Source organism: Parasteatoda tepidariorum, chromosome 2 (assembly GCF_982258835.1).
Source record: "Parasteatoda tepidariorum strain Cologne lab strain chromosome 2, Ptep-v5.0, whole genome shotgun sequence".
In the NCBI taxonomy this organism is placed as follows: domain Eukaryota; kingdom Metazoa; phylum Arthropoda; class Arachnida; order Araneae; family Theridiidae; genus Parasteatoda; species Parasteatoda tepidariorum.
In genome coordinates this window covers 92,105,162-92,129,384 of record NC_141756.1, presented here as the reverse complement: position 1 = coordinate 92,129,384, position 24,223 = coordinate 92,105,162, and the positions used below count along the sequence as shown (strand labels likewise).

Here is a 24,223-nt window from a genome sequence, read left to right as displayed (position 1 = left end):
TAATCCGAATTCCGAAAACTGTTACTAACACAAAATCAATGAGATAGATAAAATAAAAATAAGCATATAAAGAATTTAAACGAGATTTCCTGCTTTACATTTACGGATATGTCTTAATTTTTTGAAAATAGCAGCCATACAATGTCTTTAAAATTATATTAAACATGAAATGAGAAAGGATATCAGTCATATAAATTTCAAAACATTCTCTGAAAATAAAAAGGATTTCAATGCGATTCTAAAAATTACGTTTATTAGTTCGTGACATTTTACCAATCTGTAATAAAAATATATAAACTTATGAAGGGTGTTTTGTAATTACCGCGCGTAATAATATAATTTCAAAACCCTTGTGTCAGATGAAATCAAGAAAATATTCCTATTTGAAGCAAAGAGTTAATATTTAAGTTATCTATCATTAATATGGAACACAGGGTGAAAACATCAAAACCTGTTTGAATTCTTGAGAAAATTCATAGAAGAAAACTGGTTTTGATGATTTTTAATTTCGGCATCTTTAAAAGTTACTGATTTTGATAGTTCTGTTGTTTATGTTTGCATATTGATTTGCAACCAAATTAATTTATATAATAGGTCAATTTACTAATTACATGTTGATTTACCGTTCAAATGCTTTAAACTAATAACAATTCTTAAACAAAATGGTTAGATAAGGCAAATCAAGGGAAAATGTGCATAGATTATATGTTTTTGAAAATATTCAACAATGATTATCATCCAAAGTGTATTTCTTCATATTAAAAAAAGCATTACTTTTATTAATATGAGTATAAACTTTTCATCCGGCTTGCACCGACCACAATACTGACGTAAAACATCCTCAGTGGTAGACGGATCATTGGTTAGAGTCCCCTTGCCGTCAGGCTAACTGAGGGAGGTTTTATCGTTTTCCTCTCCATGTAACGCAATTTAGGGTTAATTCCATCAAAATTCATCCGAGTAAGAAATTTTCTCCCAATACTTGATCCAGGAGTTCCCTTGTTTTTTTGGATTGAGTTCAAAATTACATGGCCGAATATTAGTAGTCGTAAACCCAAAATAGAGTTGTTTAAGGATGGTTATAAAATGAAATAGACTTTTCAACTTAACTCTAGAATTTATTCTTTTCTAATTAATCAAAGCTTTAATTCTCTCCTTAAAGAATTATAGAGCAAGTCAAATAGATTTGCCTACGAGTAATTTTACTAATAAAAAATTTTAAGTTTAGCAGAAAAAACAGTAAGTTATGCGGAAAGAACAGTAAGTTTAGCGGAAAAAACAGTAAGTTTAACGGAAAAAACAGTAAGTTTAGCGGAAAAAACAGTAAGCTTAGCGGAAAAAACAGTAAGTTTAGCGGAAAAAACAGTAAGTTTAGCGGAAAAAACAGTAAGTTTAGCGGTAAGAACAGTAAGTTTAGCGGAAAAAACTGCAAGTTTCTTTTTAAACAAATATCACATACATCAGGACATTTAAATACTCTATTCTTTAAAATATGTTCGATAGTTTATAGACTTGTTAAATAGTTTATAGAAATTATTACTTTGCTGAATTATTCCTCTAATTTTGCGTCAACGTGGGTGTATTCTTTTTCTTTTGTTTAATGCAAACCCCGTCCCAATGGGACACTATGGAAACAACGGCTGTATAACAAAGCCAGGACGTAAGTCTCCTATTGAGCCTATTCAAACTAAATCCCTATAGGTAAGTCATTAATATACATTTCACAGCCCCACCTTCGTCTTACTGTGTTTGTCTATGTATGTATCAAGCTTTATGTTGCATGTTACGCACTCTTTTTCATTTAAAATATATGCTTATCAATGTATGGGGCGTACAAAACAAGAGAGCCCTTTTATCTTTTACACCTTACATACATTCTAAAGTGCTTTCTACGGGGGTGGATTGTTGTATATTTTCCGCAGGTGCTGAAAGTTAAGGGACCAGCGTCTTCATTTCAATAGAAAAAAAAAGGCAGAGGACGAAATTTATTTTAGAATTTGGAAATTGAAAAAAATAAAGCATTTTATTATAACAAAATGCATTCAAAACAAATTCCAAATCTTCGAGTTTGCCTCACTTTCCATTGCTTTTCTATTATTATTTTAGTTGTTGGGATTAGTTTTCATCCTGGAGATGTGGTTACAAATTTTATATTGTATGGATTATGAAAATGGCAATCTAAAAATTCCTGAGAGACTGCCCTTAAACTTAAAAATATCAATGAAGGGAATACCGGGCAAGTACAAACAGATCAATGGCCCATTAAAAAGAACAGTGCGGGGAACATTAGATAATTCCATGAAATTGGAGCGGTAATATGTTACATGATAAAAAAAAACTTCATTTGCTTTGAAAATTTGCAGATGGAAATGAAAGTAGACATCAGAGACAAACACCTGTTTTACGGGATTCTTGAAACATGTTAAGTTTTATTTCCATCTGCATAAAGTCAATGAAGTTTTCATACATTTCTCCATCTGCAAAAAAGAAGCAATCCATTTTGAAAGGGGGGAGTTTGGAATTGAAAGGGATAGATTTGTGAGCCAATTATTTTGGTTTCTTGCTTACCGTGCAAGAAATATTCAAAAATAACGGTTTGTTAATACGGAAGTACACATTGAAATATGGGCAGTCTGTTACTAAATTGTTACTGTTATTCCTTTAAATTGTTGTTCCCTAGATTATAAACTCTTTGAAAACTTCTGTTCCAGGGCAGTTTAGGTGAGCTAATAAATAAAGATAATTTGTGCTGAGTCAAATCACAAAAGTTACATTGTTGATTAAGTTACAAAATACGAAATAAAAACGTGTTTTCTCTTAATAAATAAATATTTTTTGCAAAAAATTTTGATTCTTGATGTACAAAATATAAGGAGTTCTGTTATATGCAGAAGAAAAGGGTCCAAATAGTTTGTTGAAGAAAACGATCGAAAGTTTTGGCCACTTAATGATAAAATCACTCTTTCATTAGTTCGTCAACTCTCTTAAACTATTCAAGCAAATAAAAACTGATTAATCCAATGATAATTCAATGTTAAATGTGCAGTTTTTCTATTAATTAATCTATTAACTGTCAAAAATCGATGTACCTTACTATCCAAAGATTTTTTTTATCTCACTTTTTATTATGTAATTTTAAATGAAAAAGAATTTCAACGGTGTTATATTTTTAAATTTTATTTTATTTCAGGAACTTTTCTGGCAATTCCTTGAAAATGTTAGAATTTTTCATTTATTGAATGAATTTAAATTGATGTAACAATTTGTGTACCCTTCGGCTCATTTTTGTTACTAACTTAAAAAAATAGTAATTATTATCTTTGGATAATAAGTTTTTAATGGTGAGCGATACATACTAATTGTCTTGAAAAGTTTCAAAGGACTGGTTTAATAATGTAAAAGGCAAAATTAAGATTAAGATAACCAACTTACCACTATTCTCTTGATTTAACTATTCGGATTGCATATCCCAAATTTCAGGAACACCCTATATTTAGAATCCAATCTGCCAAAAAAAATTGTTTCTTCAGTGAAAGTACATTTTTGCAACTGATTTCGTAACTTAAAACATTTTCTGCACAAATTAAATAGCATATTTAAGATTACTCTTTTCTGCCATTAAAATTGAACCTCCGTAGGCGACAATTCAATTATTAGATTATAAGTTTAAGTTTCCCGTATTTTATTTTGCATACTATGCATAATATCAAGTTCTCATAATTAGTTACAATAATTATATAATTAACATTATATTTATATAATCATAACATTTATAATACATACACAAGCATCATACATAATTAATACGATTAAATTTTACATTAGAAATTAACATTTGAAAAACCTACCATAGCAGGAAGCAAGGCAATTTAAAATCATATTTATTGATCTATATAAAACTGTTTTAAAAAACGAATGCTTAACAGTTGTGATATAAGAAAGTGAAATTTCCTGTATTAATTGAAATATTTAAGTTTTCAAATTTTATTAAAACAGTTGAAAAATATCTTCGCACTCGTAAAATTTTTGTTTTCAAAATATGATTTTCTGTTTAGAGTTTATTTAAATGTTGATATTTTTACCGAGTATCGGCACATAAAAACAGAAAAAAATATTTTTAAAAGTGATATGATTATGAGATTCTCAATGTTTTCTTAAAAAATTTCTCACAGTAATGTGTTAAAATAAAAGGATTTATTAAAAACATGTTTTGAGCTGTATTTTTTACATCAATAAAATATTTAAACACTATATTTAATAGTTTTAAATTTTTTGTGAATGCAATCAAAGTGCGAACTATAAAGATTAATTTTGCATTTTCATATAAATACTTATTATAATACACTGCATTACACTAAATAAACTTAGAATTAAAATTTTAAATGTACATTATGTAAAAAAATAATTTTTTTCTTAACAATTTACCTCAAAAATTGTATTAAATAGCTTTTTTAATGAGAAAAAAGAATATGCTATTTAAATAAGACTGAGGAAAAGATTTAATAGCATAATCTAACTTGAGTTTAATGCAAATCAATTATTTTTATCAATTTCATTATCATATACACAAAACTTAAGATACTCAGTTTATCAAATTATCTATTTGAAAAAACGTGATTTTAATTGTTAGGAAAAAATATAAATTGTCAGGAACATATAAATACTTGCTATAATATACTGCATTACACTATATAAACTAAGAATTACAATTTTAAATATACCTTATGTAAATAAATAATTTTCTACTTAACAATTTACCTCAAAAATTGTATTGAATAGCTTTTTTATGAGAAAAAAAATATGCTATTTAAGTAAAACTAAGGAAAATATTTAATAACATAATCTAACTTAAGTTTATTGCAAATCAATTATTTTTATCAATTTCGTAATCATATAGTAGTCTGTACACAAAATTTCGTAGTCATATAGTATAGTCTGTACACAAAAATTAAGCTACTCAGATTATCAAATTATCTATTTGAAAAAAGTGGTTTTAATGGTAAGGAAAAAATACATTCACCAAAAAATCACCAAATTAAAAATGGTTTAATTTGGTGATTTTTCTAAGAATTGTGTCTAAAAACGCCAAAATGTAACAAAACCCCTATTTTTCATATTAGAAAATAAAATATAGACCACCAAACATCGCGAAGATGATGTTATATTGCAGATAGAATAAGATACATTGTTTTTTTATTTAGACTGGGTGAAAGAAGCAAATATTTTTGAATAACCTTTGATCTAATCATCGGTTTTCCACGCTCTAGAATATAATAGTCCGTGGATCAAAATTTAAACATACTAGTTACTTAGTGCGGGTGATATTTCAAGCTGCGTGCCTCATACTTTCAGGGTCATGAATCCAAGTAAAAATAGTGTCTCGAAAAAAATAATATACTTATTTAAAGAAAATACATTTTATCTCTGATTTCTTAATTTAAATTATCTTCAGTACTAAATAATAAACCTATTTTACGTATCCATCGAATTATTGAGATTGAGCACAAGTACGTAAATATCCGATAAGTAGATCAAAAGTTTTTACACGGTTTCCATTTATTTTTCTCGCATTGTTCAATCAACTATATCGAATATACAAATGTTACACAAAACGTATTTTTATGCTTTTTGAGAATAATACTTAATATAACCCTTATTGCTTAATTAAATTAATTTAAAGCTATATTCCATGCATTATTTGGAGTAATGAATAAAAAAAGTAAAAGAAAAGAAAATAGTATAATCAAGTACAATCGTAAAGTATACAGAACATTAGGAGAACTTTAAATCAATTAAAAAATTAAAGCTCTTTGTTTTCGATGATTGTATTACATTTATAAAGACTCTAATCAAACAAAAAAACGAATAATAACTTTTTAAAGATGAAACAAAGTGTAAAAGAAGAAGTCCATCCTCGAGATGGCTTGACAATACTAAGACGGACTTAAAATTCGATGAAATAAACCAGTGAAGAAGAAATTGCGTCAGAACCATTGTAACCACTATGACCTGTAACAAGTTGTAACGTAGAATACTAATGAACATTTTAGGTTTATGCTGCGGTATTGCTTAATGTACATTACAGTATTTCAAATGTTTCTTTGTTTAGTAGCATTTGGAAGTTTATTTTCAGCAAGCAACGAGTAGTTTTCTAAATTTAATCATACTTTTTTTAACTAATGGTCATAAATAAAAAAAAACTGCAATCTGTGACAATTTTTAAATTAATACTTTTCGTTCAAAACACAAAACGTTTTCGTAATAGTTTTAAATTTGAAAACTTAGAATGCTTTATAACTTTGAAGATCGCAAAAAAAGAATTGAACATTTCATTACTTACAGAGCGTATGATATTTTCATAAAATGCATGCATTATACCTTTGTATTAAATATGCTTTTAGCTTACATGCGCCGATATTCTTTTTTACTTCTACTTCTCTTCTAGGGAACCCCTAGATCTTCCTCCAATGGCAAGGCCGTTCCTGCAGCAAAAAGTCTATTAGCACTTGTGTGATGTATCTTCATCTTCCCCGATGTCCATCTATCTTAAATCAAATTTGACAACACCATCACAACGTAGTCTCTGTGAGACACCACAAGTTGTGCTTCTATCTTGTCAAGACATTTTACTCCAAAAAGTTCGCCAATGCCTATAAGCGAAAAAGAAAGACGCCAAAAGTGGTATTTTTTTCTTCCTTCTTATAGTGACAGCCAGAAGAGTCCCTGTCATCTTTTACAAATAGAAGTTCTTTGTTTTTTGTAAGTCGATAATATCTCCTCGATTTATTTTGAGATTTGCAGAAGCTCAAAACCAGAATCCATTCATATCTCTTGCCCTTTACATGGTGAAACAAGGAATATAAATCTGAAAGGCTTTAACGACGATGTATATAGAAATAAAATATAAAAAAAATTATTTTGTGAAAATTAAGTCGGAGTTTTTAGTCAACTTTCCTTAGCAGAAACAGCATTACTAGTAGAGTACTTTGTGAATTTGTGAATTTATTTATTATAGTGCATGCTTCAAGTGGTGCAACAAGATATTTTCAATTTTACAGTCATAAAACTAAATATCTGGAGACTTGTAATTACAATAAAGAAGTTTTTACTAGTGAATCTCCAAGTCTTAAAACTATCAGATAAATTATCATATTAAAAACTTACTACAATAGTAAATCTAAAAGCTTGAACTATGTTTTTTTTAAATAAAAATCTTGAATATTTCGTTCAAGAAGTTGGATAAGAAGCGAAATGAAATGGATTGTAATGGTTGTGTTGTTTTGAAAATTTGTAAATTTTTTTACAATAACGATGTGTTGCATTGCTTTGTTTAGCATGATTGTTTAAGAGTATTGTTTTTACGTAAACATTTAACTCGATATAGTTATCACGCAATTTTTATATCAGAATAAAATTATAATTCGTAAAGAATATCTAAAGACTTTTAGTTATTTTATGTATTACTTCAGTCATTTTTTGAGATGTATTAGTTGAAAATATTTTTGAAAAATGACTGAATACTAGGTGCATCTAAAAAAATCGGTGAATGGAATGTTAACAAAAATACTTCAAAAAACTGCAACAAATTACAAGTTTAACTAAAAAATTTCCCTCACCAATCGTCTAGAGCAGCGGTTCTTAACCTATGGGTCGCGACCCAAAATTGGGTCGCGAAGCATATTTCTTGGTCGCGCATATTTCTTGGGTCGCGCTGAGTCGAACCAAAAAGTTAGTAATACACCAAATAATAAGTAATACCAACACCTCCTAGAAGAAGTCATTGTGGCTTACTCAGCCTAATTTTGGCTTTTTTTTTTGGGTCGCGACATGAACATATTTCTCAAATTTGGGTCGCGGCTTAAAAAGGTTAAGAACCACTGGTCTAGAGCACAGTCAGTGACTATGGTTACAATGTTAATTTACGACGTTTAAACCAAGTTTTGACTTGGACCTTCGATAAAAGTACCAAAAGCTCCCCTCTTTGTTATCTGCGTTGTCTTGTTTCCTTAGCAACAGACATCCCCACTTTCTATTGCCAGAGAAGTTCTTTGATTAGACCGATATGTATTTGATTTTATAATTTTTCCTATCGGAAAACTTACAGCAGACTTGCGCATGCGTCAGTTCTGTTTCGATATTATCAAAATAAGGATGCCATAAAAAAAATGGTGGGTTCTTTATTTAGCAATACACTGCTCATACTCACAGTACTTCAGACAGAGCACAAATGCGCGTATCACCCTTTTTTGAAGTACAATCAACCGTAAGTGGTAGTTTTTGCTTTTGCCTACGAGCAGAATTCATCTTCTTTAAAGTAATATCAATTAGTCATAATACACTTCTGACGTAGTCGATTAAGCTGTTAGAATGAATATATGAATGCCCATTTCGATCAAATCATAGGTGTAAAGCTCAAAACTGAAATAGATCTTGCATTTACTAAATCTGTTTTAAATCAGTCATTGTCAATTTTTCTGATACCCATCAGTGACCTTACAACAGCATCGAACGCATTTATTTGATATCATCAAGTCGGAACAAATGTTGATGGTCGAATCAAACGTAGTTCATCATCGATGGTTTCCTGTTACATCGGAGGAAAATTGTAATTCAACGTAAACGCATTTTTTGTTTGAGGCGTATCTTTCATAGACCAACATTGCACGTGTTTCTAAAGCCATTTGCCGAATTTGTCACCAAACGTGGTATTTATGCGTTTTTTTTTTTTTTTTTCATTTCAATTTGATGCAAAATTGCACACGCATGGTGTTCGACTCTCTATTGCAAACTTATTTGCATCAGTTTTTTCATCAAATATTTCTCTTTATGTACAAGTGGCCATGTTTTTCACTCCAGTTGCTTTAAAAATATCCACCCATTCACCGAATTTTTGTGGCACACTTTGTATTTTTAGACATAATCACTTCAGATCACTTCAGTTTAAGTTTTAAAAAGAAATTATATTTCCTTAAATATAGTTTTAAAAAATAAATATTAGAAAAAAAATTTTTTAATCAATCACTTGTATTAAACATTTTAGTTTTTAAATAAATTGTTAAGTCAGAAGATATATGCTGTATTTAAACATATTCATTGTTTATGAACATTCTTGATATATATATTGTCATTGTATTATTTCATTAAATGTTGTAAAATTTTTATTAAATTCGCTGCATCTAAATATTTGTTCGTGTGATTAGAGACGTAACCTAATATTTTCTAGATCCAAATACCCGGAAATCAAAAAGTTTAATTTATTGCTTGGTTGATCCAAGTACGTAGTACGCAGTGGAAATTTAATTTATTACGTGGTTGATCCTAGTAACCGGTACTTTAATTTATTTCGAGGTAGATTCTGGTATGCTTTTCGATCTTCGAATATATGAGGCCAGTTTACTTCTGTAAAATATTATTTACTCAAATTTTATTAACTCACGAAATTTATGACTAGTATTCTTAAGCATAAACGTGTTATGTAGTGCTGGGTAATAGAATCTCGATGCATATTGTCTCGATGAGCATTGCCTATACGAATCACGTGATTTCCGGGTATTTGGTACACATTTTGTGAAGTGTAAAAAGTTGTGTAATAATTTCTGTAATTTAAATTCGATAGTTTTTTTAAGAATGCATATCTCTCTTTTGAATATTACAATAATTCTTTTAAGCTAAAGTTCGGAAATTCAGTTTCGTTATGTATTGCTAACATTTAATTGCATCATCTTTTAAAAGTACTTTTTTTCCAGCTTAAATTAACTTAAAACATGCTTGAAAAAAAATTTAAAATCATTTTTGAAGTGAAGTTCTATCTTTAACTTAGTATTAGACAACGCATCAGTGCATGTGCATCAGTGCATCTCCTGTATCGAAAATAAGGCTATCGTAAGGTTTGAGCTAAGTCTTTTCGTTTAAGACAGTGTCAATTTTATTTTTTGGAAATGCTTCCGGTTGCCTTTTCTTCACTTATTTATTTGTTATTCACTTAGGGTGAATACAGTTTTCAAGAAGGTGATTACTCTATGATAACACGCACATAATTCCAACTATAGAAAATTTTGTCATCATGAAATTTGGTTTGCATTTGAACTAAAATAGATTTATTTAAACAAAAGATTACTTTCCTGAAGCGTAACAAATTTTAAATCAAATTCAATACACCAAATCTTAACTCAAATATTAAAATTATAATTGTTTATTAATAAATAGTAAAATTTCTTTAATTAGAAATGTTACCGTTTTGATAGAAACATTCTATGAATTGTTACCTATTGGCATGTACACTGTAATAAAAAATCTGTTAAATTTACGGGGAAAAAAATCATTAGCTGATGAGCCAGTTTATTTCATAGAAAACTACTGTTATTTAGAAACTGGTGCCGGTTTTTAAGCAGATAAATACCGTTATTTTAAACAAACTTAAAAACCATATAAAATAACTATAGTTTGTTCGAGCAGAGAGCAGAACTTGCATAACCAGTCAAAGCTGGGATACGAACTAGCGAAACCTCATTGGCATTCAAGCGCTCTGACGCCTGTGCAGATGTTAAACTGTCTTTATCTTAAAAGTCTTATTGAAAATTTATTTAAGTGTAGAAACGTTTAAAACTATATTGACCGACCCTTATAAAAATGTCTGACATTTTAACTTATCGAAAAATTACATCTAAAGAGTTATAATAATTCAGTAGAGTGTCAATTCGACAATAAAGTCGAATATTTTTTTTATACGACATCCAAAACCATAAAATAATTTCTAAAATGTAAGGGAAAATATAGAAAATAAATTTAAAATGATTTTCAAAAAGATAAAGTTATCTCACGGTATGCCAAACTGCAAGGCAAAGAGTATAATCTGAATTTAGTTTCAATCAGTTTATGATTAAGGTGAAAAACAGCTTTAAATTGTCAAATATACGGAGAAAGTCTGTAGAAAATTGGGAATTTTTTGCAGCTCGAGTAATAATTAAAAACTTAAAAAATCAGTATTTATCTGTATTTTTCTGTAATTTTTTTAATCTGTAAAATTAATAGTATTTTAATACTGAGTATAAATTGTTTTAACTGTATTAAACACTTTGATGTTCTATCTCCAAAAAAAATAATAGATACATAAAAAATATTAATGGATAAACAATAAAAAATTCCTTGATAAATAGAAAAAAATGTATTCTAATAATTTAATCTTTAACATTTGTATTGACTTTATTTTAAAAGAAACCTTTAAAATATTTCAAGTTAAAGAACTTTGTTAGTAAAACCATTTTTCTAATATTCTCACCCAATTGTTTTGTTTAATGTTTTCAATTTTTCACATTATTCTTTGAGCAATAATTGGTTATTCCTTTGCACGTGTGTCTATTATTGTTGTTAGAATCGAAATCGATTCATTTTTTTTTCAATTTAATTTTTGAACTTGTTTGATGTATATGGATGTTGTTCAAATAATGATAATTATCAGTGCAATTTTGTTGATAAAAAAATTTCTGTGAAACAGTGTGCTTCATTGTTTAAATATTATGTTCTCCGTGATAATGAGCTTACAGCTTTGTCGTTGTACTAATAAAGTGTTTTAGCTGTATAATAAAGTGTTACAAGGATCAGTTGAATTATTTTCACCAACTATCGATTGCTTCGATTGATTGCTCGTAAAGAAAAAAAAATAGCACTATGAAAGGCTTTAATTTACATATTTGCATTGCATATTCGCGTAGGTCAAAAAGCTATACCAGCATACTTTAATTTCTTTTCGTTTTCAATAAAGTGGAAAATTTATCAACTTCCATTATTGAGTATAATTTTATGATCTAATTCTGTCACGATCTTAAAATCCTTTGACGCAAAATGGACACCAATGCCCCATATTATATATTATATATTATATATTATATATATATATATGAAAAATTATTGTTTAGAAGTGAGCCACGTATGAAAAATTTTACCTTTAATGGAAAAGAAACACCGGTGACAGAAACAGAAAATGGACACCAATGCCCCATATTATATATATATATGAAAAATTATTGTTTAGAAGTGAGCCACGTATGAAAAATTTTACCTTTAATGGAAAAGAAACACCGGTTTAGCCACGTTAGGAAAAAAAAAATTAACGATGGAGCAAAACAAAAAAACTACGGTTTATAACCATTAGTTATTTAAATGCTATATATTTTTTTTTCCTTTTTTGACCTTAATACAAAGAAAAAAAAATTAATACAAATTCTGCGTCAAAGGGTTAATGGGCTGAATAATTAAAGAAATAGAATTAAAAATGTTCAAAATACAATTATATCACGGATTTTGTTGATAAGCCTGTGGCAGCGCTTAAAAGTTATCATTCTTAAAGAATAAAAATACAATATTGGGCCAAAAGTATTCAGACGGCCAATGAGGTATATATATTGTCATTTTGGTCATTTTCCATCAATGATAGACTGCCAGCGATCGGTGAAACCTGACACCAGAATTTAACCAGAGAGGGTCGCCATAGGAATCTACTTCCAGGTAAAAGAATGGTCGATATGCGTTCGAATTCCTTCAAAGAAGTTCAGCGGGATTTAATTGAGACTATGAGAAGGTCAATGGGAGTAAAGAAGGTTAAGGTGAAGGTCTAGGAGAATTGTCCTGAGAAATAAAGTACCTCATATTCACAGCACAGAGAGAATATTAAAATGATTCGATCTAGGCTTAACAGAAGCTTATCGAATTTAAATATCTTGAAACAATTCAATGTAATTGACAGATTTTTTTTATAATTACAATATAATTATCTTTCCGTTTTACTGTTGCTAACTGACTATATCCAAACGTATTCCAAAATTGGTGTTTTCGGAAGAGCGCGTAAACTTGATTTAAGCATTCTACATTAATGGTGAATAATTTTAACAGCACCCTTACATGCCTATGAACGCTCAATTTAGTGATGACGAGTTCATTTTTACAATTTCTGATGTGGTTTTAGCACTAATTTGAAGAAATATTACTTCACGAATTTTACAGAGTAGATAGATTTAGTATGTATTATTTTAAACGTTGAAACAGAGAAATCCTACGATATTTTGAGAAATCCTACAATAAGGATAATAATTTTTTGAAGTTGCTTAACCCGCATTCAGCATTTTAGGATTTTTCAGGAATAACTAAAAAATTTGTTAGTAGTTCAACTTCCTTACATTCTAATTTATTTTATTCTGATGTCAAAATAGCCGAATGAACCTACAGTCCCTGACCAAATTATTAGACGCACTATAAGATTCTGCCGCATATTTTCTTTCGTTTCGGGCTGAATTTGTCCCCTTAGTACGTTCTCTTCTTTGTGCGTCGTATGCTAGATTCAGACACCTTCAGTCTTAGTTATATTTTGCGGTTTGAAAATATTTTAGCATTCACGAGGACCTTTACTTAACAGCTTTTTTACCCATGATGAAAATGTTCCAATGGGTTATTTATACTCTGCACACAAACAGCACATAAAGTAGCAGAAACACATCCGTAGCTGACGCAAGCGAGAATGGGATTGACAAAATACAAAGAAGTTTAGATTTTTTTTTAACAAAACGCCTGAAATAGTAAGTATTATCCCCAAGTAAATAGACTAAAAATGACTAAAATTTTACGCATTTAACTAATTTTAAAAAAATTTGAAAAATAAATTTACAAAATACAATAACAAAGTCTCGAAGTAAATTTAAAAAAATAGTTAAAAACACGGCAATTAAAAAGTTTAGTTTTTAATAATTTAAAATTAAAATACTAACATTTTCAGTTCAATTAAATTTAAAATAATAAAAAAAGTGAATGCTATATATAATTCCGCTGAAAAGAGTTATTTTCAAAAGGTTTTATATGTTTACATATATTTCTATAAAAAGTACTACATTTATTTTTTCAATTTTAAATATATTAAAATATAGTAACAAAAATAGTTTTCATTAAACATTTTTTTTAGAAAAATATTATTCATATGACAATAATGAGTGATATTAAAAGGAAGATGACTCATTAAATAAGTATGAAGAGATTTTAATGAAACATATTTTCATTCAACAGTCTAGAAAAAAGAAACGTAATAACATTTAAATAATCTCAGCATATTTTTACAAAGTAAAATATATTTTCAAAATATATCCCCGAAGAATGTATTCCCTTGGCGCTAAAGAACAAACACCATCTTTTTCAAATATTAATACTAACAGCTGATTCTACAATTCCAAAAGAATTCTATATCCAATTTTCCAAACTCTCGAATTTCAAACGTAAACACAATCGAGGAAAAAACATTGTTTAAGTTAAAAATTAAATCCTTTTTTATTTTCCATTGTGAGAAGCTCTCGTTTTAACAGAAATCTCACGTTTTCCAAATCCTTTCAGCGTTCAAAAAGCATAAAATACTTTTAGAAAGTATTGTACAGACGCCAAGTCTTATTTCTTCTGATCCAGGTATCAAATACAACAAAACGCAAAAGGAATTCAAGTGTTGAATAACATAAGTTTAAGCCATAAATATTGCAAACTTCGGATCTTCTCGAAATTCCCTCTTTCGATCGTTTCTATACAGGAAGTACTGGTGATCGAAAACTTAACTGTTCTGCTTTCTTGTGCATGAATAATTCATTTGTGCCTCGTGCTCGCTCGGTTACATAAAACTTATCGATTCCGAGAAGGTGTTTAAACGATATTGCTATCATATGTAGTGTTATCGCTGTAGATGAGTTTCGCAACTGCGTTTTAATATTTAAAAAGGCGTAAAGGGATTTGGGGGGTCTGTTGTTTTCATGTGGCATTTTATATTGTTATTTAGTACTTAATATGATTTTAAATTATATATTTAGTGACATTTTGCTACCCAAATACTTAAGATAACTTCAACGTGATATTGATCAGAAATGTAAACAAACAAGCCGCCTTTGGTGACTAAATTAAATAGCTTTCAAAATTATCTTGCAAAATATATAAACTGTTCTGATAACAAAGCCGAATGCACATCACGCCTATATTTAAATATTCTAATTCTTTAACTCCACCTCCAATCCTAACACCTAAATTAGTGTTAAATAAATATTAATCAAATTTATATATATATATATATATATATATATATATATATATATATATATATATATATATATATATATATATATATATATATATATATATATATCCAATATATATATATATATATATATATATATATATATATATATATATATATATATATTGGAGCAAAAATTTTTTTAAATCAGCAGTATTTATAAATCTTTAAATTTAGTGTCATTAAAATTGAAAATAATTAAATTCTTTAAAATGATTTTAAAAAACACAAAAGAATTTAACTGTAGATCGATTATTTTTAATAGATTTTATATGATCGAGTTAGTAATTTTATTTGAAAAGTGCAATGTTATAATCAAAATATGTGCTAATTCTTCTAAAATGAATCATTGTTTAAAGAAAGTAATTATTTACCAAACGTTTTTGCAATTATTGACTATATAAGCTTAAATATCTGTGTGCTAATTTGCGTGTATATATAAGTGGGTGGGTCTGCTAAAAAACATGGTTATTCATAAAACGACTGTTTAAAACATATAGGTACTAACTTCCCAGGAAATCTCATTACACAACTCTAACCACATTGCCATTAGTCTCTAATTTGAGCAACTTTAACCCTATGACTCTCTTGGCCGACATATTGACTCTTGTTAAACTGCTCAACTTCAATAAAATAATCTCTAAGCAAAGACTCAAAATTGTACAACTATGTTTTACAAAAGTGATGAAACATTTTTTGGCTATAATCCAAAATTTCAATTAAAAAAAAACATATGAATTAATGAATATAAGATAATTTAAAAAAATTTTACATTAAAGTAAATAAATTTTGAACTATATATGGCCTCCCTTGCTTAAAAACACTTCTGAGTCAGGTTGACTGAGGGAATAAAGCGCTCGCCTCCCAATGAGGTGGCACAGGTTCGATCCCAGTGTTGGCTGGTCGATTCAAATTGTGTTCCATGCTCGCACAGACAACAGTGCTAACGAAAAATATCCTCAGAGGCAGACATATCACGGGTTAGAGTCCCCTTGCCGTCACGAGTTTCATCTCCCTCGAACGCGCAAAAGCTGGTCAGTTTCATAAAAAGTCCTCCACGAAAGCAAATTTTTACAGATACTTGGTTCAAGAGTTTGCTTGTCTTCTGGATAGGGTTCAAAATTACAAAGCTACGGGGTTGAACATTGGTAGTCGTAAACTCAAAATTGGGTCAGCTGTTCGACGATGGTTATACGATAAAATAAAAACACTTTCATATTTTTATCTAAAAATATGAAATAACTTTCATATTTAAGTTGTAATAAAAAAAACTTTTATTTTTCATACAAAAATGAAATTACAACTGTTTAAATTAAATTCAATTTAAGAATTTTTTATTTTAAATTTTAAAGAAAAAAGAATGTAACTCATTTTGTTGTCAGCGCAAAACTTAAGTTGAAAAGACATAATATTTGAATTGTCAACTTTCTGTTTCATGACAAACTATTCTTGTTGAACTCGTAAAAATTGAACTATATTTTATGTCTATGGATGACAGGGTGAAATATGAGCGTATCAGTGAGCCATTTCGTCTTCTATTCAAATAAATGAACATGAAATATTGCTCAATACTAGAATAAAATAGAAAGAATTACTCACTGTATAGTGCTCACACAAACGATAAATTAAAGGCCATTATTCAAAATATGCAACAACAAAAAAATACCAGCAATAAATACCGTGACTTATAAATTGTAGTAAGTATTATAAAAAGATCAAGGCTAATATATTAAATCAATTACAAGGTTTATAAACTCTTCATCAGTTTCTTAATATAAATTCTTCCATATTTTTAAGAATATTACAAATAGTTTTAAAGAAGTTTTCAAAGCTTAAATTTTATACAATTATACTGTTTTATAATTAAAAGTTAGGATACTTTTTATTATCTGATATCCAATATAAAAAGGATTACATAAAACGGAATAAACATAAAATAAATAAAATATTTTAAATTGGTTATTTAGTTTGAGATGAATTCAGTTGACTGCAGAAGGCCTTGGGTTACTTTTATCCTAATTTATTATTATTTTATAAATATTGATCCTGTCATTTAATCATGATAAAAATGATAAGTTAAAGGTTATTATCTCACTCAAATTATCTCACACTGGTGAATTTCACATGAATGAAAAATTAAAGGCCATCATTCAAAATATGCAACAACAAAAATACCAGCAATAAATACAGTGTCTAATACATTGTAGTAAGAAGTTTAAAAAATCTAGGATAATATAATAAATCAATAACAAGGTATATAAACTGATCATCAGTTTTTTAATATAAATTCTTTCTTATTTTTAATTTAGAAAGAATATTAGAAATAGTTTTAATCAAGTTCTCAAAGCTTAAATTTTATACAATTCTACAGTTTATTAATTAAAATTTAGGATGGAGTTTTTTTATCTGATAACCAATGTAAAAAGGATTACATAAGACGGAATAAACATAAAATAAGTAAGATATTTCATTTGAATTGATATTATTTAATTCGAGATGAATTTAATTAACTCTAAAAAGTCATGTATCATTTTTACAAAGATTTATCATTATTTTATAAATATCGAGAATCTTGTTATTTAAGAATGATGGAAAAAAAATAAATTAAGGCTATTATCTCACTCAATTGATAAATTCAAGTCCATCATTCAAAGCATACAACAGGAAAAAATGCCAGTAATAAATACCGTGTCTAATATGTTGTAATAAGCAATTTGAAAAATATGAGCTGATATATTAAATCAATAAAACGTTTTGTAAACTGATCGGCAGTTTTTTAATATAAATTCTATTTCATATTTATCATTTAGAAATAATATTACAAATAGTTTTAAACTGTAGAATAGTTTAAAATAGAATAGAATAGAATTATATAGTTTAAATAGAATAGAATAGAATAGAATTATATAGTTTAAATAGAATAGAATAGAATTATATAGTTTAAATAGAATAGAATTATATAGCTTAAATAGAATAGAATAGAATTATATAGTTTAAATAGAATAGAATTATATAGTTTAAATAGAATAGAATGGAATAGAATTATATATAGAATAGAATTATATAGTTTAAAAATAGAATAGTTATGAACCAGTTTTCGCTAGGATTCGAACCTGGCAAAACCTGGGAGGTTAAGCCTCTATCTCCTAAGCCATCGCGGTTCTATATTAATTTAATTAAATCTTTAACTCAACAATGTGAAATCTTCCGAATTAGTAAAAATACATAATACTAATGATAGATGCTTTAAAACGCCCAGTAAGCGACAGTGGTAGACAATCTTACGTTAATTTAATGTATCTCTTTCGAAAATTTGTAAGCTAATTTTACAATCATGCGTTAAATAATGACTTGTATAGATGAGTAACCTTTTAGTTGTATAACAATGTTCTCAATTAATTTAAACCTCATGTCGCCCGTGAAGCATTTCACAAACCTATTCATTGTGTAAACAAATTGCCTGACGCCATTTCCCAAATTACATACCAAATACCTTTCTGCGTTATAACACAAACAGCCACTGTTCATAGTTATATCTGAGTTAACAATTCCATCCGAATTAATAGTAACTCTGATTAAACCAAGCCTATTTCATAATGATTGCAGTTCATTTTAGGTTCATATTATACCATGAAAAATTTAAATTTCATATTTCATTTGTTCAAAACATTTACCCTGAAATGGTACTAAATTAATATGTCAATTTACGCATCTGATTTATTTAAACCATAAAAATATTTAAATAAATAATTCATAAACCCAGCGGTTCCCTAATGGCGTTCGCGGAACACTAGGGTTCCATGTAAGGGACACAGGGGTTCCGAGAGATAGGACTTGTTGGCGATAAGCAAAACACAGATATTCAGAAACCAATTCTAAAAACGCAACTGGAACGTAACAGGATTCTGTTAAGTAACAGGATTGGTCAAGCGAGTAAACGATGCACGATTCCAAAATTATTTATTAAATTATGTATGACAAAAATAGTTGGCAACATACTGAAAATAAATGTGAAGAAAGAGGTTTCTATATAGTTAAACAACTAGTTTTTGGATCCGTGATTCGTGTTAAACTATTGCCCGACGATTGCTTATGAAATAGGGTTTTTTTAGCAAATACATTCGATTATCTCAAGTCGCAGTTTCGGCAAAAGGAGTCAATCATTTTGGGTTCTGTAGATGGAAAATAAATTGGGAACGACTACACCAACTTATTTTTGTAATGATGGCAAGCAATAGTAGTTTATACCGCACGGGAGCTGTATAAGACGCTATTAGCTACGATCTGGGAAACATCCCTGAAGATCATCCGAAGACATGCCATCACAATTTTGATCCTCTACAGAGGGGATGGCTCTCCCACTTTGGTAGCTCTAAGGCACGCAAAGTCGAACACTTTACGGTAGAACAGTTTTTACGAGAATGGATACCGCATAACCTCGGTCCCTTCTCAGACTGATCAAATCCCCTCCCGACAAAGCTGCGAAGTGGTCAGTGGCAAACAACCACACACTGACCGCAGCCAGTGATGCTTGACTTCGGTGATCTACTGGAAACCGTTTCTTAATGATCAGTCCACTATGGGACATGATGGCAAGTAAAATATTTCATTAAATATAAAAAGTTTTTCATTTGTTGTAGAACAAAATATACATGAAATAGCAAGACATGATTCGACCTTAATAATACGTGGTGTACAAATCTGAACTAAACTCAGTGGTGCGACAGCCCATAGAGGGCCATAGATTGCGGCCTACTGTGCTCATCTCAGTTTTCCTGACATTGGGCGCTGGAGTGCAGAAGCAGATGTTCCGGTGAGGTGGCTGTAGCTGTCCACTGCGGGACCCGGTGAGGTGGTCAGCCAAATGCGGTGCCCTTAGTATTTAGCTCCCACGCATGCTTGGTACTCATTTATAGACCCATTGAAGGGATGAAGGACTGAGTCAACCTTGCCCGACTCGAGGATCGAACTCAGGACTTGTGGCACGAGAGTGTGATGTACAAATCAGAATATGAAAAGATTCGGATTTGTGCGTTGCAGAGTATGCAATGTGCTTTTAGAATGAGAAAAGACCAAAAGGTGCTGATAAAGGAAAATTTGGCATTTTAAGCTTTTTATAATGTACACTTATGTATGTTTTTTTTATAATTAACACTTAAATTTATGATTAACATTTATATGAGTCAGCGAAAGATGCTAGCCGAATATTTTTACTCGCACACTCTGATCAGTACATTACGTGATAAGTATCGCTTGAAATCTCACGTTATTTTATGTGTGTATTTTGGTTTTATCATCAATTTATTCAAGTGCTGTTTGCGTGACAGAAAGGTATATTTTTTTCTCCTGTGAAACACTCGGAACTCGACAGATCGATTTTCGGAATAACTATATTTGCTTATTGTATAGATTCTTACGTAATTCTGTCTTCAATTCCAAAAATTTTTTAAACTATTCTTTACATTTAGCTTAAAAGCATGCAGGTTTATGTTTCTGAATGCTTTTAAAAATAAATTTTTCATGAACAAAGAAACTTTACTGTAAGAAGGAATACTGCATGTCATGCCTCAAAATTACATAACAACGCATCTCTTATAACAAATTGAATTCAAATAGTTTACTATTGGTAGAGAAATAAAGGTTTCGTCTTGTATCAGCTATTTTAAACAAATCTAACAACCGAACTTCAAATTTTTTTCTTAATAATTTTCTAATTCATTTTAGAAGGAAACTTTACGTTTGTCATTTCCGAATAAAATGAAAACAGGCACCCAGTTTTTATATTTATATACCGCGAAAGTGTACATTTGGGGGGATTTTTGTATGAACATTCAACATTTCAAATAGCTGTACATACACCGCTTTTTACTTAAACTTTGATATTAATTACTTTCCAATATTCTAAAAAAAGTATTAAAATTTTTCAAACCATTTTTTAATTCCTTAAGCTGCAAACATTTAACAGCTACTTTTTAATTGAAAAAGAGTTTTTATTTTCTCAAATTATTCCAATACACCCTAAATTATAATCATGTTTCGTTGGAAAATACTATATCGAACAATTAGATAGATTAGTATTTAAAGTAAATTTTTAGTATATTTCAGTCAATTAACAGTAAAATTCATGTTTTGAATAACGGAGACGAACATTATGCCTTATTTTTATTTTGCGCCCGTCCGTCCGCAACTTTTAAATTGACGAAACCGAAAAAGTACTTAAACACATTTAAACTAATAGCGCCTTAGCATTCGCCATCTAGGCATTTTTATTAGCTGTCAAAAGAGCGACTTTTTCAGGGTACTTGTCGACTGTTTGCTGCCAATTGCAAATATAACCTTCTTCCACTTCAAAAAACCACTCAAAAGCAGATACTTAGAGCTTTCATCTACTAAAATATACTAAATTTACTGACTTGACAAAATAAATTCAAGTTGTAGAGTTTAATAAGATTAAAATAAGATGTTTAGCCTAGAAATTTTTTTTTTCAAAAATTTCTTTCATAATCATCTTTCACAAAACTGCCAATCGTTTGAAAACTCTACATCATAATTGCATTTCAAATTATATAAACACATTGCCGAACTTATTTGCGGTAAGAACATATGCACTAAGATAATTAGCTCGTTAAATCATCAGGGTGCTCATTAAACTTAAATTGTCAAAAAGTAAAGCTGTAATTTTCAATGTAATGTGTAAAAACAGCTTAAAATTATGTAGAAAAACAGGTTACTTTGTAAAACCTTTTACTTATACTAGCTGAAATAAAAGTTTTTTTTTTTTTTTTTTTTTGAACTCCGCGCAATTATTGGACGCGCAACGATTACAATACAGACAACAATTATAGTAAGGAGCACAACAGTAGCAGAAGCTTTTAACTGTTAGAGGTACAATAGTTGGCTTAAAATTTATTACATAGATACAGATAGTGAAACAAATGTAAGCGATATATCTAATTATTTGATAATAGAAAAAAATCTAAGTACAAAGCATACGAAACAAAACAAAATAGTTATTCTGAAGGGGGAAAAACTATAGAGTTCTTATTCAAATAATATATACAGTTAAATTTAATTTTTAATATTACTTATAAGTGACATTAAAGGATAACACATTAAAGGATAACTCAAGATAAACATCTAAAAAAATTTATTTATCTAGTTCATCTATTAAAAAAAATTTAATTTTTCTATTAATAATATCTCTTTCTGAATTTTCAGCTTGTTAATTCTAAAAACCACGCGGTGTCTTAAAAATTGTTTTAAAGTTCGTTAACATAACGTAAAAGAGACATAACATTTCTCCGTGAAATTATTATTTATTTATTTACGGACATTATCATATTTGATTTATTCAATACTAGGAGTGGATTATTACCCTAAGATCAGACAAATAGAAGAGCAAATAGCACACATTAAAGAAAGATACATCCACAACTAGGGGGGTTCAAGCCTGCAACCTTGCTCCAGGCATTTAGCGGAGCAACGATATCAAACAGTTACAGAGGTTCTAATGAAAGTAAATAGTCTTAAAAATAAGCTTGCCTTTTCTAAAATATTTATGGTTTTAAATACTATTCCCAAATATATCTATGCCTAAACACACACACATACACACACGCACACACATATATATATAGCAATCTATACACATCTAGTCATACATACACATATGTATATATTCTATTATGTAATCAAGCATATGTTTTCTTTAATTTTCACGTATTTATATTTGCAGCATATTTCTCTCAATATATCAGGTTTTCAAAAGAAAACGGAAAGCGTCGATTGAAAAAAATTAATTATTAATGCATAATTGAATGCTTGTTATGCTAGCGTTTTCGCAGAATACACAAAATTATGTTTATCAATACATTATGCTTAGTACACAATACACTCTCTTCAATTGTACTGCTACAAATTTGAAAAAAAAGCACTTCATGTCATAAAAAAATACTAATTTTAAATTACCAAGCACAATTTAGAATTACTAATAAATTTATAAGTTTGTAGTAAAATTTTTACAAGCAAACATGTCACAATCCCTTAGTTATACAGTAACTCTATTATAGGTCGCACTGACAAATTTGGATTCGCACTCCTAATTTCAAGTTTCTAAACTCAAATCTAATCGCTTCTTTTTCTTGATAAATTAGCACAAATAAGCTAGCACAATTCAAACAATTCTTTAAAAACAGAATGCATAAAACTATTTTTTTTAAAAGCTTGTAAAAGTTACCGAATCGTAAATCCTTTATAGCTGTCTACGCATTCTTAAAAGCTGCTGGATATAAACATCATCAAAACTTATCTGGGAGCCTGAGGCCGTTTACTGCCATTTTCCCATCCATCTAGAAGTTTAAACTTTATGGTGATCCTTTCTGGTAACTGGAATGCAAATTGTAGTGTTGTAGCAAATTGTAGGAAAATTATATATTTTGTATTCTAGATAAAAATGCTACTGGATATCACAATAAACAACATCAATTTATTGATTGATTAAACTTTGAAGACGCATTTAGCTGCTTATTTCTTTCATCGCAACAACGCTGCTACTTTAGGGCTGTCAGAGATCTGAATGGAGCTAGCGAGTTGAAATCTATCCGTATCCCTAGATGCAACTTTGTGTTGTACTTTTCCGATTTATGCATACTGTTCTTCAACTTTACAAACATTAAATACTCAAACTTGCATATGGAAGTGCAACAAGTCCCGCAGTGGACTGATCATTAAGACACGGTTTCCAACAGATCAACGAAGTCAAGCATCACTGGCTGCGGTCAGTGTGCGGGTGGGTGACCGCTTGGATCAGTTTGCGTAGGGACCGAGGGTGTGCGGTATTGGTCCTCGTTAAACTGTTCTACCGTAAAGTGCTCGACTTCGCGTGCATGTCGTCAGGCTACCGAAGCGGGGTGCCATCCCCTCTGCAGAGGATCAAAATTGTGATGGCATGTCTTCGGATCATCCACAGGGATGTTTCCCAGACCGTCGCCGATAGCCCATTGTGCAGCTCTAGTGCGACGTAAATGAACTACAACAACAACAACAACAACATCAACTTTACAAACATGAAATTTTCAAACTTGCATATGCAAGTGCAACATCCATAAAAATTCGAAGTGGTGGAACGTCGCA

The 24,223-nt window shown here is 29.4% G+C and overlaps 1 protein-coding gene and 1 long non-coding RNA gene across 5 annotated transcripts in view; one reads left to right on the top strand and one right to left on the bottom strand.

The window, feature by feature from the left end:
• LOC107453385 (calcitonin gene-related peptide type 1 receptor) overlaps positions 1-8,146 on the top strand; it is a 411,922-nt gene extending 403,776 nt beyond the window's left edge. For 3 of the 4 annotated variants that reach the window (XM_071177833.2, XM_071177834.2, XM_087157755.1), the window contains one exon: positions 6,446-8,146. In XM_071177833.2, the coding sequence (XP_071033934.2) occupies positions 6,446-6,514 (69 nt within the window). In that variant the 3' untranslated portion in view covers positions 6,515-8,146. Of the gene's footprint in view, positions 1-1,653; positions 1,702-6,445 lie in introns of all 4 variants that reach the window. The other variant, XM_087157756.1, reaches the window with a different exon arrangement.
• Positions 1-23,441, bottom strand: part of LOC122269843 (uncharacterized) — a 34,400-nt gene extending 10,959 nt beyond the window's left edge. Inside the window, exons 1-2 of the long non-coding RNA XR_006225430.3 lie at positions 23,328-23,441; positions 3,433-3,505 (exon numbers count right to left, since the gene is read on the bottom strand). This is a non-coding gene — a long non-coding RNA (uncharacterized LOC122269843). The remainder of the gene's footprint in view (positions 1-3,432; positions 3,506-23,327) is intronic.
• Between the last annotated feature and the right edge of the window lie 782 nt (positions 23,442-24,223).